The 19,851-nt window shown below is 38.8% G+C and overlaps 1 protein-coding gene across 6 annotated transcripts in view; it reads right to left on the bottom strand.

The window, feature by feature from the left end:
• The window catches only part of Ntng1 (netrin G1), a 335,480-nt gene that overhangs the window by 81,322 nt on the left and 234,307 nt on the right, over positions 1–19,851 (bottom strand). For all 6 annotated transcript variants that reach the window (XM_013031871.1, XM_013031868.1, XM_013031867.1 and 3 more), the window contains exon 3: positions 8,983–9,155. In XM_013031871.1, the coding sequence (XP_012887325.1) occupies positions 8,983–9,155 (173 nt within the window). The remainder of the gene's footprint in view (positions 1–8,982; positions 9,156–19,851) is intronic.

Below are 19,851 nucleotides of genomic sequence, written 5' to 3' on the forward strand. Positions count from 1 at the left end.
AGACTATGTTTGTCTTTAAAACTGAGTTCATAATTTGTCTTCCCTTTTTTCTTGAGATTCCTGATAGGAATTAGCTCTCTCTTTTTGTCATCTCAAAGTTCTCTGGGAATATTTTTACATTGGATTTATCAATATATTTGTGATTGTCTAAGTGTACCAAGGGGACAAGCTTCATGTCTTGTCTTTTCTGTCTCTGTAGCTATCCTGGCTGATACCTGATATGAAGAGCTTCACAAAGTTTATTGGAACAAAAGTTCATTTGTTTTCCGGACGTTTTCTATCATTGTGTAAACAATCCTTTTGATCATCGTATGATAGTGTCCTCTATACAGTGTTCCACTATGATGCAGTTCACAATTAATTAGTACTTTCATTGTCTTTGAATACAAGTTGCTCTTCTGACAGCAGCAAGAGCTATGCCATGAACAGATCATGGCTATTCTTTCAATGGGACTCAGTAGCGTAAGCCATCTTGATGCTCACTGGGGGAATTTTCAAGCATTGAATGCCTGCCTTGTTTTCCTTCTACTTCTTTTCTCAGACCTTTCTCTTTATTGATACCCTTATTTCTATTTGTTTTTTGTCCCTCTAAGTCTCACCTCTGGGCAAATTAACATTTCACATACCCTTTTCGGTATATCACATTTAAATATGAAATTAGATATGAAACTGAACGTTTTTTATTTTGAGGGGATCTAGTGAAGAATTGGAAATTTAGGCTCTATTTACCTAAATCTACCTTTGGAAGCACCTCAAAATGCTTGCAAAAGGATAGTGGATTCGGCATAAAATAAAGGCAGTGGATAGAAAAGAAGAAAGGCAAAAGAGAGATAAACAAGGTAATGCTCAAAGAGTGTTAATTAGAGATCTAAAAAGGCTATTCAACTTTTCACCTTACAGAGCAGGTATAAAGGGCAGGAAGTTCCTTGTCCAAGTTGACACCTTCATATTCTGCTTGGGAGCATATGATTTCTGCATGCCAGGATATGGAATGCTTGTGGCATGGCTAAATTTGACCCAAATAAAGGAAGCTTATGGTGCATGTACTTTAATAGAAGGCTATGATGTACAGAGGGCATGATTATAATACTAATGTTGTTTCTGCAATGAAAAATGTCACTTCAGTAGAGAAATACATACTTGGTTAAATAAGCCAATGGGCCATTATGCCATCATGGGCTAAGAGAATATGAAGGTAAGAGGATGCTCACTTTGTTACTGGTGGTTATTCCTTCCTCAATCAGCCCCTCCCATTTCCACATTTATTTTAATGTTTATTTTGACAGAATCCTGCTGAAATTAAGGAGATGAGTACCTGGTAGAATTATAGATGCCATAATGTGATTTTTTTTGTAGTCTTTTGAAAAGTATTTTTTTTTTTACTAACGACCTCTTTCCCATCAAGAGAATAGCCAAAAAGTGTATAATTAAGCTTCAGGAAGTCAACATGATCGACATCTCAGGAAATACATGCTCAGATCTTCAGAAGTAGATTAATGCAGTGCTACAAGCTCTCACTCTGAGAATCAGTGGCAGTTTTTTTTTTTTGCAGCTTTTCATCAGGAGGGAAGCAGAAGGGATACAGATTCAACATATTCCAAAATTAAAGGAAAGGAAATCACCACAGTTTTGATAGATGTTCTGAAAAAACAAACCAAGTAGGCAGGTTTTTCTTCTTATAGCCTGACTACAACAATTAGAAGCTCTAACTTCAGAAAGTCCAGGTGGAGAATTGGAAGGTAATGATAAGAATAGATTTTATAGGCTTATTTGTATTCCAAGGGAATTACTTCTAATGTCCTTCCAGGCTTCAATCTCTGGTCCAAACTGCTGTGGTCAGGAGGTAGGGTAAATTGTTTTCTAGGGAGGAAAATAAGATTGCCTTTACAAAATTATGCTGTGGGGGCTGGGAAGGTGACTCAGTGGTAGAGTGTTTGCCTTGCCTGTATGAGGCCCTGGGTTCTATTCCTCAGGACCACATAAGCAGAAAAAGCTGGAAGTGGGGCCGAGGCTCAAATGGTAGGGCACTAGCCTTCAGCTGAAGAGCTAAGGGACAGTGCCCAGGCCCAGAGTGCAGGCCCCATGGAAGACAAAAAAGGAAAGAAAAGAAACAAAATTATGCTGTGAAATCATTATAGAAATGATCAAGACAGAGAGAGTTCCTGTCTCTTCTTCTTCTTCTTTTTTTTTTTTGGCTCATAAAAGGGCTCTGGGACTTGAGCATATATAAAGACTTGACAGAAAAGACATCAATTTGACTTACTATATCAACAATAATTGAGGAATGGAAGAATGAGCTGAGCCAAAGTGGAAGCCTAGACAATGGTTTGTCCAGAGACACAGGTTGGCAGCGCTCTTTCCACAAGGTCTTAGGAGAGAGTGTTTTCCGCAAACATTTGGGCCATCAGTGCTCTGTTGGTATTCAAGATGTCTGACCCTGTGGAAGAATGGATGTGTCAAGTTGTCTCAGTGTGATGAAAGCCATTCAAATTTCTTGATCCTCTGCTCACCAAGCAACCTTCTGATGATTATCTGGCTGTACCCTTTGGCTTAATTGCAAGAAAGAGAATACACAGGTCAGAAGGACTGCGATATTTTTAATGCTGTAACAGCTATTTCATATTATGGATGAGTAAACAGGAATTCGGCTACAACTTATCATTCCATGTAACTGTCTCCAGTGGGGGAGAACTTGCTGATCATGTGCTGGATCTTAGTAAAAACATAATGATCATAGCGACTAATTGCACTGTGTTCTTACGGGGTTCCTGACAGTGTCCGTTTGTCTCCTTTGTGGTCATTTATTGACATTTTAGAGCCAGTCTATGAGGTATATAAGTCAGGCTGATTTTACAGAGCAGAGATGTTAATGTGCATGAGGATGAATAACTTGTTTAAGATTTTCTGAGTTCATTGAGAAGAAAATGGAAATTTGAATCTACACGTACAGGTTCCAGATTTTGGCTCATCTAACCAGTGCTCTATACTGCCATTCTGTTTATTGCAAGCCGAAGTCTTTCACGAGTTCTTTCAAAAAAATGTGAAAAAAATAGTTTTCCCACAATATTCCTGAGGTATAACTGAATATACTCTGAACTAATTTGGTGGTGAAATTGAACTGGAACTCACAGAAGGTTATTACTTGTTTCCCCTTATCCTGCTTGGTGGGAATAATTGTTTGTTGCAGAAATACTAAGATGGGTAACGAAGTGAAGCTGCCTGATGTTTAACTATGGATTTTTTTGGGTAACATAATACATGGCCACTTGATTACCATTCTAAAATCCTAGACGGGTTGCATTCCAAATCATGACTGGTCCCATGAACTTCAGATAAGGCATTTAAGATCTGAACTCATGAAGGCATATCTTGGTATTCTGGTTGTATCTATAAGTTTGCACTTTTGGTTCATCTACACCAGGCCCTGTGAGGAGACCCTCTATCTCTCTGTACTGATAGATTAGGATGCTGAGCCTTAAAGGCTGGTGGTTGGTCTCAGAAAGTGTACAGATTACCAAGCAGTGCATGCTACTCAGGGAGACCTGTGAGTACCAGCCAGCTAGTGTGTCCTCTAAATGCCTGGACAGGATATTGGCACCAATGAACCCTTTTTTTTCTCATTAGATGTCCTGAAAGATTTCAGATGGTTTCTCCATGTTGAAGATGGAAGTCTTTTGTGTTAGAGCCACTGCGCTAGTCAAGCTTTATATTCCAGAAGATAACCTCGTGTGAGACCAATATAGTCATGTGGTCCTTACAGGATTATTAGGATTGCTTATTCATTTACCAATATAAATATTCCATACATATTTTGAAAGATCAAGAATAAAACATAGTCCTGCCTGTAAGTTTTTAATTTTGAGCTATTCGTGTCAGACAGATCTGAGTTTACCTATTTCTCTGGTATTCATTAGCTGTGGGACCATAGGACAACTTGCTCAATCTTCCTGAGCCCATGTTTCATTATTTTATAAAAACTGAAACCATAACATTATGCATCCATGGGGATTTTGTGAAGATTAAGATAATAAAGCACATAAAGCTCATTATGAAATTCAGAACCCTATAAAATGTAATAACACCAATAGTAGCCACTAATAGTGTCATGATCAAAGTTTTTTGTTGAAACAATTAAGCAGTTTGTATGTTGAGAGAGAGAGAGACAGACAGACAGACAGACAGAGGGAGAAGAAGTAGAATTAGTTTGCATGGGTGGGCTTAGGTAGGCTTCATTGAAGAGTTGGCATTGAAGAGAATTCGAAAAAATGAATAGAATTTCAATAAATAAAGAAAAAGGGACTTGGGGGAAAGGAAGGAAGGAATGAACTTCCTACCTAGCATGCTGACTTTGTGATCTTTATAGACAGGTTGCAAAATTAGTCTGGATTCACTGTAAAGATTGAAGCTGGGATTGGCTGTTTACTACTAAACCAATGATTTTAAGAACTTAAACTACATGATAGATTGGCAGCAAAGGAATAGGCAGGGGTGGGTAATATGAGATTTAAACAGACAAAAGCAGGGGAGGTTTGGAAGATGGAGAAATAATAGAGATCTAGACATTTAGTAGCTTTGCAGAAGACTGAGTTATTTAAACAGGTGTCAAAATGAAGGCTGGGCCCCATGGGGAAAAGAGAGTAAGTCACTCAAATTTAACCTGAGATGCAATGCAGTGTAATGTGTAGTCTCTGAAGGCAAGACACACCTGGATTTAAATCCTCCCACTCATCTTTACTAGGTGCAGAAATCTTAAAGAATCTTCCCCCCATGCAATCATAAGATTCCATACCTATCAAATAAAAGAAGAATGTTACAAATTTAAAATAGACTAATATACACAAAACATGTAGGAGCTTGTCTGGTTAATGCCACACTCATGGGTATATCTTGGAAAACAGAAACTGGTCAATGCAAATTTAATACCAGAGAAAATAATAGAACAATCATCAAATTACTTCCCATCACTCAGAGGAGCACAAGATATTGTGTAACAACTCAAGTTGGATTTCTGAGCAAACAAATAATGTCAATGTCAGATCAATTTAATTTTCCTTCTTTGAAGAATATTAGACTGCGTACATAAGAGAAAAAGAAAAGATTGGATACAGCTGAACTCGCTGTGCTTTTTGTCCGTCTTCATGACATTCCTAAGACTAAGCTGCAAGAAATTGTTTAGACCAGCGTGTTCCCAAAAGAGTGTTTTGTAGAAAGTTATTAAATGTTCCATGAAATAAGTAACTTTTGGAAATGCTCAGTAAAATAGGTTACCTTACTTTTCAAAATTTTTTTAATGAGGCAATGTGACAAAGAGTATAGTGCACAGAATTTTCTAAACCCATTTTTACCGTAGATTATTTTTTAAGAGGTTGAAGAACACCATTTGAGAAGCAGAGATGTAGATATTATATTATCTTTGCCTAAGTTAGGGCATCCACATGGAGATTATTTAGCTGTACGTCACATAATGTCATAGGATATTCCACAAGCATAAAAGATGAAAACATATTAATAATTTTATTCATGAACTGGACAAAGGGAGTAAGAAAATCATGATTAAGCATGAAGTTTGACAGAATTGCTGCCTTCTTGGAAGGCAAAAGCAAAATTCAGAAGATCTTCAAGACAGAATTCGACCACAAATAGAGTGAAACCAATAGGAATACAAGGTGATTTTCCTATAGAATATACGCTTTGAGGAAAAAGAATAATTGGATATAAAGTATATGTCTTTAAAAGACTAAGAAAACACACTGAGTTTTGAATAATATCCCCATGAATAAAACCATCACTTTGAAAGTTATACTTAAGAATAACTGGGCCAAATTTGTAGTACAAGGAAATGTGGTGTGTTATGTAGATTGGGTGGCAAGTATTCTTCTGCCTTATGAAGCCTATGTAGGAAATCCAAAGCCTAATAATTCCCAAGTCTCAGTCGGGGTTAACCCATTGTGGTGGGTTGAGTGTCCTTAGAAGGAGATCTTCACAGTTAATTCTCCAACTTCTCTGCTGAAAACCTGTTGAGATGGGCAGTAATAAACCTTCCTCTCCAAACCTTATCCAGGCTGCTTGAGATCCTATGAACTCTAAAGTGTATCCAATATGAGTGGCAGTTGTGGGTCACTGAGGTAGATGTTGAGGATGTTGAAAGTCCAGAGGTCAAAGTACTTCCTTTGTCCCTTCTTGGGTCTGAAATTTCACATGAGGACATGGCATATTGTAAGACTCCCTCTTAGATATGTAACTCATAATCCATCAACTAGAGTAATGTGGGGATATGTGGATGTGTGTACACATGTGCACATGTGTGTAAAAGAAGCCAATAGGAAAGAGAATCATAGAAGTGCAGGAAGTCCTATGTATTCTCCTTGCCTTGACGTACCACCCGAATGAATTAGAGGAATTCTAGGCCATGTATCTAGGTCAAGAGGAATGAAAATACTGTCACATGAGAAATGGAGCTAGTGATGGCTGGTAGTTAACAAAACCAGAGTCGATGTATATAAAATGGTCACAAATTAGGAGATACTCAACACTGAGGGTCTTAGTAATCAATTATCAAGAAATAAATGTTGTAACAAAATGGTCCAACAAAGGACCAGATTGTTTTATGAAAAAAAATTTAGAAAATTATTTTTGAATACTAAGTGACAGGTGTTATGCAAAACATGGTGCATGTGTTAGCTTATTCAATCCTCTCAAAATCCCAGTGAGGTAGGAACTGTTATTATCTTCACACTAAGGATGGGAAACAGGGTGTTGCTTACTTTTTCAAGGTCACACAGTTAGTAAATGGAAGAATAGGGATTTGATCCTGTAACCTGTTTACTAACCTAGTGAAATGCTTACTGCCACTCCTGGGTGATTTTAAAGTATAGTCTGGCCTGTCAGAGATTTTGTTGACTTCAAGACATTTGTAGCTCAAATACTTTCTAAAATTGTACATCACATTTCTGCTTATATTGGTGATTGAAACATTGACTTGATCCCCCCACTGGGTCTTTCTGTCACTTTCCTATTTTAACAGGAATGTGGAAAAGTACAGAAGTCCAGAGACAGCCAGTAAAAATGAAAGGATAGATGAATACTTGGACCTAGGAGAAAAATCAAAGTAGGTTACATTCCTCTAGCCAGAGATTGACTGGGTGATCTTTATAACACAAAGCTTTAAGGGTGTAAGTCATTTCCACAGAGAACATCACAAGAAATCCATCTCAGTGAGAAAGCTTGGCTAAGACAAAGTCTTTCCAGTGAAAAATGTCTTGAAATAAACAATCTCTTTGAAGCACTGGTTTGAATAGAACCAGGGTCATGTTAGAATAGAAGTCAATGCCTTCAGTCACAGCCTGTCACAGATGCCTCTGGGGTGGCTTTGTGGAGTAGGTCTGCCCTGAGGAGATGTCAGAATGTGAGCAAGTGTTTGCGCACTTTGTTCTCTTTCATCTCCATCCCAGTAAAGCAGCAGCACATCCTGAGGATGAAGTCTGAGCCATTTTCATTGGGGGGACATGTTAGACTAGATTTGATAACAGTGTTGGTGGTGTTGTTGGTGGTGGAATGGTAGGTATAAGGGGAAGGTTCTTTAGTAGTCAGCCACCAGGTATAGCAATACATAACTTGGTGTGATCTTTTACCAAAGTTTACACATTTTGCTTTCAGCCATTGAAGTAAGCCCAGGGGACTCTCCATTAACAAGATAACCTTGAGAAAAAAAATAAACATTTCTGTTCAACAAAGCTTTAATGTATCAATTTGAGGAGCAAGAAGTCAGTTTTATCTTTAAGACACACATACACACAAACCAAATGCCCTTACAACTAGGGATTTTAAAAAAAAAAACATGTTGAAGGTCTTTTATTCTCCTTCACAGAAATTTTATCATAACTTCATGCTCCCATACTTCATGGCTTGTTACTTGCTCCATTACTCTTAACACTTAACTTGATAAGGCTCTGGTTCCTGTGATATTAGTTTTTGGGTTTGGCATCTCACAGCTGCTGCTTTGAAGGGCCTGATAACACGCTTAGCCTTGTATGGAGCCAGTGGCTTTTCAAGTTCTCATTCAATTGTGCTCTATGCCTTGACATTCTTCTTTCTCACTGCTCTTTTCTCATTGCTCTTTTTTTTCCTCTGCTTTGTAAAGAGGGTTAAACTTGGGCTTTGGCAGGTAGCTGATCATTTTATCCATGGAACTGCATAAAAATGTATTTAGGAAATAATCACTTTTCTTATTGAGCATGCCAAAGTCTGATCTCTGTTTTGGATATTCAGGGTTTTCAGTGGCTGACTGGTAACGGGGGATCTCGCATGCATTCTATAAACAGGGATAAAGCTGGTTTTACAGATGCACACCCACAAAAGAACTCTTCTTAGGGTGACACCCAGAGGCTAGCAGGCATGTTCTGTATCTAGAGGAAGCTCCACTTAAAGCTTCCATGTTGGACAGGACAAGACTTGGGAAGATTAGGAAAAGCCAATCATGTTACTGGGTGATTTAACTGAATTCATGCTAAAATTGAGTGTGTGTGTGTGTGTGTGTGTGTGTGTGTGTATGTGTGTAACTCTCTTCTCAAAACTCTTTCTCTTGGGTTGCTGATGTGGGATTGTAAACACATAAAGAGTTGGTGGAAGTTGTTTACGGCTAGTTAGGATGTTGAGATCTCAAGGCCTGTATTATTTTCATTAGAAGTTAATTTAGGGGGGAAAATAATCAGGCCCTGTTTCCTCCACTCAGGAAAAAAAAGCACTACTTCTGTGATTTTCTGTGATTTTTTTGCAAATCATTTCCCACTACATTTAATAGGGAGGCTAGAATTTAACAGGTGAGCAAAGTGCTAAAACATGCTTGCGAGTGGGACTAAAACTTCAGCTGCCTCCTACAGAATGGAACCACTGGAAGGAGTAGTACAATCACAATTGATCGTGAGAGTAAGGAATGGCCAGATCGTCATGCATAGAATACAGTGGAAAGCAGCAGTTACTCACAGGTATTTGCAGTGCCTTTGGGGATTGGGAGATAGGAGCCTGGACTCCAAGGCCGGCCCTGATAATTCTTCTTGCATTTCCCACAGTCTGGACCTGTAGTGTTGTGCTCACATTCACATGTCAGTTTGCTGTTGTCATATACACACACAGTGGCATGGAGATTACACTTGCACCTAAGCAGAGGAAAGACAAAGAGATCACTGTCACTTACGTTGATCTTAATGGTCTAGCTCAGGGGGTTGTAGTTCTTAAATAGAGTCATGCTTTGGTAATTATCACACAGAGGGATTTAGTAAAATGTTGATTTCCAGACTCAGCCCTGAGGATCTTTTTCAAGAAGTATCTTTTGAGAACAAGAGATTACTATGGTCCTTTTCTTTCCCTACTAACAAATCCAGGGCAACGAAGTGTTTAAGGTAGACAGAGCAGGTTTACCTGAAAGCATAAGATCAGGGAAATGAATTCCTTGTGCAAGAAGGGGGTCCCAGAACTGGGTATCCATAGGCTGCTAGTTATAGGGTCTTCTGTTCTCTTTCCTCGAAGGGCATGCCCTGGTCCAAATGGTTGGAGGCTTGGGTATACACTGCAGGAAGTCTTGTTAATGGTTTCCCTGGTTTGGAGTACCAGCACTGAAGTTGTCCTGATTGGTTTTCTCACCTCTGTGCTTGAGCATGGGGAAAAACTCCTGATTGGATAGAGGCTAGGGGAATACACGCCCTGCCACAGCCCCCTACCCCCAAATGCACGTATGTGCTGCGGCCTGAATGCTGAGGACTTTCTCCCTGCCATATTGAAGCCAAGTCTAGCTTCCAGAATACACTTTGAGGGAGCTTGATACCAGTCAGCTCATGGGAAGCCTGAAGCCCTTTTTAGACAGTTGTGCGCCTACAGGCAACCTAAACACTATTACCAGTTGAGTGGTGTTCTTCGGTGACCTTGTCAAATCTACATAATGTGATTTCATTTTATAAAGAGCAATGCTGTTTGTTTTTTTTTTTACCCTCCTTCAAATCATTAGGGCAATTCTTATTTTGTTTTACTTTTTATTTTTTTCTTTTCTTTCTTTCCTTTTTTTTTTAACAAAGAAAGATAACTATTAAAACAATTTGCTGTTCAGTCTTATTCTATAAACCTGGCAAGTTATACTCGGATGTTCTCTTTTTGGGCTCTACAGTGACATTTCCTCAGGTCAGGAAAGTGTTTTTTATAAAACTTACAACTGACCCAAGCAGAGGTGAGGCAGTAATCTTCTGACTTCCCACTCCCGACAAAGAAGGCAATCACAAAGGCCAAATGACTCTAATAAAAGATGCTTAGAATCCTAGCAAATAAGAATCCTGTGGGTGGCAGGGACTTGAAGTCATTAGCAAAGGCTTTGCCTTTGCTGTCTGTGAATAAAGCTGTGATCTATGAGAGGCAACAGTGGAATATGCAATTTCCACAAAATGCATTCCTGTATTCCAAGTCTTTGCTGGCAAAATTGCAAAAGCCAACTTGATATTTGTTGAGGCAGTGGGTTATAAATTACATCATACCAAGTTTATCCCACTCCTCTGGAAAGGTAAAACCTAAGATGACGGAATGACCAGAGCCAGAGGTCAGAGTACCACAAGTGGGAAGACATAATGCCCATGCAAGGGAAATCTATGCACCCAGGCCAGGGTAGACAGGGCAAAAATATGTTAGAGTTGAAACCTGAAATTGCATGTGTGTGTATATGTGTGTGTGTGTGTGTGTGTGTGTGTGTATTTGTGTGTTGGAGCAGGAGGGGATGAGTTTACTTTCTTCCAATGACTAGGGCAAAATATAGAAACCCAAGTTTCATAAATAAACAAAGAAATATTTGTGCTGTTTTTACATTTTTGTTTTTTCTTTAGGGTTGGAGGTCATGAGTTGGGAAAAGTAACAGAACACTTTCTCAAGTAGGAAAATGAAATAAGTTTAATTGCTGATACTCCATGGCAGTATAGCAATGACCAAGTTCTTCTTATACAAACTGGAATGCTGACAAGGAGAAAACTGAATGACTGAGACTATAGCTGAGACTCACTTTAATGAGGAGGTGGCGTAGCTCAGCTCCTTATGGGTCCACTACACTTTTAATACTTCTAGTTACACTCTGCCTTCTGTGTATTTGTGAATTATAATAAGCTAGAGAGCTACCATTAAAACAATACCTATTTAACTTAGACACATAAATAGCACCATGGTAAATTAACATTTCACAATCTTTTAAAAGGCATGAGAAGAAAAAAATAATGCAGTTAAATAAACAGTGTTTAATTATGAGGCAGGTCTTTTAAACAGATAGTTACTTGTGCTAGTTGGTTTATTAAAAGAGCTTCCTTCTTCCAAGCATTAGCACCTTTATTTATGGGTGTTTTTATATATGTATGGAGGATGTTTGAAGGCTAAGTGATAGAAGCAGCAGTTTCTATTGATTTAGCACCCTCTCTGGTGTTGAAACTTCCAAATGAGGAAATGAACAATATGACCCCGAAGAATATTCTGGTTTCTGGTGTGAAGACCACGGATGCAAGCAATTAATTGTGAAATGGATTATAAATCTTGTAACTGTTAACACTTTCATAGTTGTAGTCACCCTTGGAGTTACAAGCAATTTCCATCCTGAAGCAATTGTATTATCTGAGAAAATGACTCTCTGAATAACAAAAGGAGGGGAAAAGAGAACAGTGGAATTATTTAGTATTGCTTTTCTCAGATAACTTCCAATGAATGATTCCTTTTTCACCTGTTCATTTAAGTCTAAATTCAATCATGACAACCCTTCCTTAAAATCTACCTAGAGCCCGAGCTTTGCTTTTCTTGTTTATTTAATTACTTCTGTGTGTCTGGTTTTGTTCATTGACACTTATGGGTCTTTGTGCTTTAAAATTTTAAATTCTGTCTGTGACTGTCTTCTTGTTTTCCACTTTACATGGTCTTCTACTGTAAAAGAAATTCAAATATGTAAAGAGATCCAGAGGTTCGGTTACTTATAAAAATCCATAAAATCTGCTCTTTCCATTATTACTAGGTAAAAAATATCTGATGAATGTATTCCTAGGGCCTGTGCCTGTATCTCTATTACAGATCTCTTTCTTGGACTTCTGATTTATCTATCAAAATGCCTCCTGTAAAATCCAGTTCCATATTCCCAAAATGGAACTTGTTTATTTTTCCCCTACCAGCTTCTACTTTTGTGCTTTCTGGCTCAGGGAGTTTTCAGTAAATTGTGTCACCTTCTACTTAGTTTGCCACAAATGACTCTTTCCTCTCCCTTTTTACCCTATCACTCCTCTATTGCTCATGAAGTGTTCAGAGCTCCATTCCTTGGTTATCTCTGAAATTCATACAGTTTGAGCGATGATTATTGCCTTATTAGTGCAAGAGTTTCCAAACAAAATTTAGTGTTCCTATCACATTCCTTTTCAACACAGTTGGCCTAAACCACCATTTGCACAAGATTTTCTATTTCTCTGTTTGAGTCCAAGTGTGGTGATATGTTTTGTAAATCCCTTTATGTTACCTCTGTCCCTTCTCCTGGTGACTTGTATAAATCCTAGCTCTACTGTTACTTCTTCAGACTTTGCTTTCAGCTAATCTTTGTTTTTAATTTTTTAATTTTTTTAAAATTTTTTGTTTGTGGGAAGGAGCTTTACAACGTCGGTGCGGGGGGGGGAAGGGGGGATTGGGATGGGGGGGAGGGGGGAGGCTGGGAAGGGATGGGAAGGGTAAACAAAGGAGGAGGCTGCAATGCTTGGTAAGAAATGTACGCATTATCCTGCCCATGCAATTGTAACCCCTCTGTACAGTATGTTCACAAATAAAATAAAATTAAATTAAAAAAAATAAAAAAAAATTTTTTTGTTTGTGGGGCTTGAACTCGGGGCCTGGGCGCTGTCCCTCAGCTCTTCAGCTCAAGGCAAGCGCTCAACCACCTGAGCTACAGAGCCACTTCCTCAGCTAATCTTATATGTCAATTCTTCTGCCTCCAGCATTTCACTCACTTTTGCTGTTTTTTTGTTTGTTTTTCATCTGGATAGTTCCTTCTTTTATATTATACCTTGGCCATTTCTGTGCCTGACTCTCTCTCTCCCTCCCTCCCTCTCTCTCTCTCTCTCTCTTGTAATCTGATGGTTAGCTACCTGAATGCTTTTCTCACTCTCTAAGATATCTGGAAAGACTTTTGGCTTAATGCAGCCCCTGGCACCTCTGCTACCGATATAGGCTGTGTTTTGTTATTCTCTTGTCATCCTCACTGGCTCATCAGCTGCTAGGAGGTGGCCATTATGTCTACCTTATTTATTAGAACACCCCAGCATATGTCAAGGTGCTTGACCCATAGTAGGTTCTCCAAACACATCTGATGAGCAAACCAATGAATAGCAAACATGTAAACTCCCTGAAGATAGGACTCCTGTGCATATTATATTATACCTGGTAGGTCAATGGACTAATAATGAGAGTTAATAGGTATTGTATTAAATCAAGCCCTCTGTGATGGATGCTGAAAACTTCTACATGCTATAGGTATGTTTTTCTACCCTCCTATTGGGCAAAGGGCATTCTATAAAATTTGTGAGATCTTGTCAACCCAATTTAATTTTTATACTCCAGAGAATTTTGCATATAACTGGGAATTTACCAGGTCTATCTCAAGATAAGTCTGAAAGGTCCAGGCAATGAATATAGCTCAAGGGACGGGAGGGGGAAACCAGAACAATCGTGTGGCATAATGACTCTGCAAAGTACATTTTTCAGCTTCAACTTCTCATGCAAAGTGGACCACCCTATTTGGCTGCTAAAACTCTGACTTCCTAAGCAGTAAAATCTGTTACTGTAGAACTGCCTGGGAGCTCACTTCCCTCATTCTTTTTGACAGTGCTGTGTTTGGGCCAAGCACTAGGAGTGAATGCTGATAACCCATTATTTGGAATTAGTTCACTTTCATTTTCCACAGGTTGGTTTATTCTCATCACTCCCATTTCAGTCAGAAGCTAAAATCCTTTATTTAGAGCCCTTGTCAGAGTGGCTTTTCTTCCAGTGAAAGAGAATAGATTTCACAGGGATGGGAAATTGCTCTCAATTCCTGGGGTTGTGACCTCCAGCCTTGTGATGGGTGCAGGGTAGAGTACTGTAACATCCCACTTTTCTGACAGATTCATTATCCATCCTCATAACCTTCAAGTCCCCATGTCTATTGCCATAGTAGCTAGGGGAGGAACTGCACCAGTGGAGACCAAAAAGGTTTTTGTGAAAGTCAAATATCTGGATGGGGCTAATGCCTCATACTTTTAATCCTAACTACTCAGAAGGTGAGATCTGAAGATCACAATACAAAGCCAACCATGGAAAGAAAGTCTGTGGGACTATTATATCCAGTCAGCCACCGAACAGCTGGAAGCAGAACTATGGCCCAAGTGGTAATGCACCAGGCTTAAGCAAGAAAGCTCAGGGACAGGGTCCAAGTGCTGAGTTCAAACTTCAGTTGTGGTATAGAAAAAATATTAAATCAAATTAAATGTCTGATGTCCTAGACTTCTATTTATACATGAAGAACTCATACTGAGACCTGGAATATGGGACTAATTGACTTGCACGTCCCTTAAAGATTTGCTTACAGGTGAGTGACAAACTGTAGATTGATAGACACTGTCCAAACATGGGATTTTAAAAGATAGTTTTTTTTTTCAAGTGAGATCTATTCTCTGATGCAAACCTAATGAACATCAATGTGTTCTTGTTTTCAACCAGGTCTGTACTTCCTGTATTTTAGTGACCAGCTGTCGTGAGTCAATTTAATCCTGCTTATAAAAAAAAAAAAAGGCTCCAACATTTAGTTCTTTGCCACCTGCCAGGTATGAAAAACTCATGCAGTCTGCTTGGATTTTCTTTTATAACTTAATATATCTATTCTAGGAAGCATGTTATCTGCCAGAATTTCCTGCCAGCTAGAGGTCTGTATAGTCTATTAGTAATGTTTCAAATAAGGATACTGAGCGTAGGAAAAACCTGGCTCTTTGAGAAGCAAAACAGGAAGGGAGACCAGGTGTACTGATGTGTGGGTCAGAGTTTTGGCTACTTTTGTGGAAGGAGAGAACTCACTAGGAAGTGAATGAAGTTTTAGCATCAGGACTGTTCATAACCCAGAGAAGGGCCTTATGGATTTCAATAATTTGAGCAAATAAGATATCGATGTATTAATATTAATGAGATATTTATCTTCATGAATTAAGCACCAGCTCCCTTTCCAATAGCCATTGAAAGGACATTTTCTAGGCACTACCAGATGGGTACCAATTCCTAGTACATACCTACCTTCCTTGGGTTGGCATTAGGCATACAAATGCTTCTAGAAATGTGATATCATCCATTTTTTTACCCAGATGACTAATTATATAATGCCTCTTCCCAATGACACATGAACTTCTAGTTCCTACTCCAAAGTATTATTTAAAACAGAGATTTGCAACAACATGAGAGATGATTCTATAACCAGACAGCTGGAGTTCAGATTCCACCTTTGCCACTTATCTGCTGGGATCTCACAGATGAATAATTTAACAAATGAACAACTAAACAGAGCTGAGATTGATTGAGAATTTCCACGCATGGGATATTTGGCTAAGAGCTTTTCCACATATTTTACACATTATTCTATACAAACCTCACAATAATCCCATGAGATTGCCACTTATGATTACAAATGATACACTTTTATGTGAAAGAGGTAAGAGACCTAAGAAGGCTGGTTCATGCCTACAATCCTAGCTACTCAGGAAGGTGCGATCTGAGGATCATGGTTCAAAGCCAGCTTGGGCAGGAAAGTCTCCAATTAACTACCAAAAAAAGCCAGAAGTGGAGCTGTGGTAGAGTTATAGCCTTGAGCAAAAAAAAAAAAAAAAGCTCTAGGGCAGTGCACAAGCCCTGGGTTTGTGTCCCAGGAGTAGCATACAAAAAATAAGAGACCTGAGAAGAATATGGAGCACTGACTCTGATTATCTACAACTTCCCTCCAAGTTTCTGGTCTTAGCACTGCAGAGGACAGTTTGTAAGTAAGGCTAAGCCTGGGTGGCTTCATCTGTAAATCAGGAAAACTAATGGATGTATATCACAGTGTTTTCTTTTTTTGAGACTGAACAAGATAATGTGTACCATCTTTAGAGGTACTGTAAGGATTACAAAGGAAGAGCTTAATCTCTAAGAACATACACTCTTTTGGTATGGAGGAGGAAAACACACATAGAATAATTACAGATCATTTATGCATTAATCCATACTAACCAAGACAATATAGGGAAGCTGAGAGCAACAACACTTAATTTCTCTACAATGATGATAATGCATTTACCCTGAACTATCAGAGTGTCCACTCTACCACTGAATGCAGGTGGAAGAAATAAAGCAGCCATGGTTTGGATAAGTGTTCTTCAAAAGTCCTTGTATGAAAGGCTTGGGCCCCATGCTGGTGCTATTGAGAGGAGGTAGAACATTTAGGAGGAGGAGCCTAATGGGAGGGCCTTAGGTAATTGGGGACATGTTCCCAAAAGGTGTTTGTGGGCCTTACCTCTTTCTGTCTGGTGTTTCTCCTCCATGTGTTCTCAACCTGATGGCCCTCTCTCCCTCTGTCTCTCTGTCTCTGTATCCCTCTTTCCTTCCATCTCTCTGTCTCTGTATCACTATCTGTCTCTTTCTCTCTTCACTTGGTGGTTCATGGTATGAGTGGTGTTTTTCTTCCATGTACCCCTAACTTTATGTGCTGTCTCATCAGAAGCCCAAAGCAATAGATTACTCAAATAGGTCCTGCAACCTCCAAAACTGTGGTAAAAATAAACCCTGCATAAGTTAATTACCTCAGCTATTTTATTATAGTGGTGGATAGATGACACCATCACATAAGTCAACACTTATCAAGACCCATTATATACATGGGCGTGTAATATATACTTTATGAAACTTACTTCATGTGGCCCTCATGACCAGTCTGAGAAGGAGTTATGATGATCTATTGTTTTCAGATGTGGAAAATGCGACCAAGAGCAGTCAAAGAACTTGCAGGTAGGAGATAGCAAGTATCAACTCCAAAACTGGGCTTTAGGATATCATTTTACCTCAATCCAGGACAAAGCAAACTGTTTCCCATCAGAATTGAACACATGACTCTAGATTGTGATATTAACACTTACACTGTAACACCTGGTAATTCAAGTGTACTCTATGGGCCAGCATCATCACAGAGAGCTCAGACCTACCTCAGATTTACCAAATCAGGATCTGCATTTTTAACAGGATCTCCAGTTGATTTATGTGTGCAATAGTTTAAGAAGCAAAGCTGAACTCATCAGCATGCCAGCATCTCGATAATTAAGAAAACTAAAATATAGGGCAGTCCTAATGCAAGCCTTTGTTCACCAGAAATTCTATTTAGAAATGTCTGTCCTAAACTGATCTAGTGTTAGTGTTCTGGCTGTACTCATAAAAGATAATCTACACTATTTGCAAATTCTAGCAAATATACTGATCAAATTCTATCAAATGTATGAGGTGATGGACCTGAGAAGGCCTAATCCAGGTAAAAATGGGAGACTCTATATGAAAAACAAACTAAAAATGAAAGAGCTAGAAGCATAACTCAAGTGGAAGAGTACCTACCTAAAAAATATGCTAAACTAGACGGGAAAAAACAAGTCGCTTAAGGATACAGGTGGGCCTGTTGCAACAATGAGAAGTACAAGTTGTCATGTCCAAAACGAGCTTTACAATGTCGGTGCGGGGAGGGGGGGAGGGGAAGGATTGGGATTGGGGGGGCAGGGGGGAGGCTGGGAAGGGATGTGAAGGGTAAACAAAGGAGGAGGCCACAATGCTTGGTAAGAAATGTATGCATTATCCTGCCCATGTAATTGTAACCCCTCTGTACAGTATGTTCACAAATAAAATAAAATTAAATTAAAAAATATGATAAACTCAGGGCCTTGTTCTCTCACTTGGCTTATTGCTCAAGGCTAGCACAAAAAGGACTGAGGCTATAACTCAATTGGTAAGAATCCTAGTAAGAATAATGACCTGTCAATCACCAATACTAAATAAATAAATACATATGAAGAAAGCAAATTAGAGTGATTAATTACAGTTGTCTTCAATTGCTTTTTATTCTATCAAGTTTGTGGTAATGTCATCACTTAATGTTTATTATGCATGTTCCATAAAATATGTGGCTCAGTAACTATTTTAGTATGTTTGTTACACTAGGACTGTGTGTGTGTGTGTGTGTGTGTGTGTGTGCGTGTGTGTGTGTGTGTGTGTGTGTGTGTGTGTGTGGCAAGTAGTAGGCTTGAATTGATAGCCTCATGCCCTCATTATTTGTTTCTTACTCAATACTGGTACTCTACCGCTTAAGCTAAAGACCCAATTTTTGGCTTTTTGGCAGTTAATTGGAAATAAGAGTCTCATGGATTTGTCTCCACTCAGGCTGGCTTTGAAGCTCGATCCTCAGATCTCAGTCTCCTGAGTAGCTAAGAGTAGCTAAAGTTTGGATAGTTCTTAAATATTTGTACTTGTCCACGTTAAAAAAAATGGCATAGGCTGAATGACAGTGCCTCATGCCTGTAATCCTAGCTACTCAGTAAGCTGAGATCTGAGGATTATGATTCATAAAACTCTGTGAGAATCATATCTCCAATTAACCAGTAAAAGCCAGAAGTAGAAATGAGGCTCAAGTGGCAGAACACCAGCCATGAGTGAAATATACAAGTGAGAGGGACAGGTTCTGAATTCAACTACCAGGGCCAAAACACACACACACACACACACACACACACACACACAAATGGTCATATGGAAAAGAGTAGAACAAGCTTAATAAATAGCTGTTTGAGTGGAAAGCCTCTGTTAAAAAAACCACAAAACAAACAAACAAACAAAAACTAACCCACCACAGCAACTTTATTCTACTCTTTTAGTTTTCACTACAAAATTTGAAAGGAAATTGAATTAGATTCCCATGTATGGTATGGAGAATTGGGGGAAATAGCTTTTTCTTCTAATTCTCCTTTTTCTGAGAAATAAAATAATGTCCAAAAGAGAAGAACACAACTTGCAAAGTCTTTGTTTTCTTCTCCCCTTATTTAGTGGCCTGCTTTAGTTAACACACCTTGGAAAATTGAAGTTTTAAAGGCAAAAAAACCCCAAATAAATAAATAAATAAAAAGCAAAGAAAGCAGAAAAAAGTGAGAGTGGGTGAAAAGAGGGTAAATGTGGACTCACCAAAGGAACCTGAATTTAGTAGCCCTGCCCAATGACCCCAGTGGTGCCACTTCAGAGCAGAAACAAAAGCTTTAAAGCAAAGAAACAGAAAAGCCTGAAAATAGAAAGAACAGCAATGAGCTGCAAAATGATAGGTGAGATATAACACCTCTAGGAAAATCTACCTGGAAAATGGCCTCTGGACTTGCTAATCATACTGAAATTCTAATTAATGCAGGCAGTTTTTCTATCTGTATGGTAAACATTCCAAATGGAGGATCTACACCAAATGGGTTAGAATACCTCAATGAAAAGAAAAAAAATTAATTGAACATGTATCAGGTTCATGGTTTAAAGTCAAGAGATATGTATGATCAAGAAACCTGGATGTAATCACTAACACTATCTGATTTGCTTTGAATTTGTTTAAATTTTGAATGTCCCCACGAGGTCCATGTGTTACACATTTGGTCCTCAAGGTGTTGATAATGAGAGGAAATGGAATCTAGCAGGAAGTTGAGCTAATGGGAGGTTTTTAGGTCATTAGTGATAAGTCTTCAAGAGACAAAACAGGATTTGGTTCCTTCTTTCTTCCCTCCCTCCCTCCCTCCTCTCTCCCTCCCT

The sequence above is a fragment of the Dipodomys ordii genome, unplaced genomic scaffold (genome assembly GCF_000151885.1).
Source record: "Dipodomys ordii isolate 6190 unplaced genomic scaffold, Dord_2.0 Scaffold146, whole genome shotgun sequence".
Lineage (NCBI taxonomy): Eukaryota > Metazoa > Chordata > Mammalia > Rodentia > Heteromyidae > Dipodomys > Dipodomys ordii.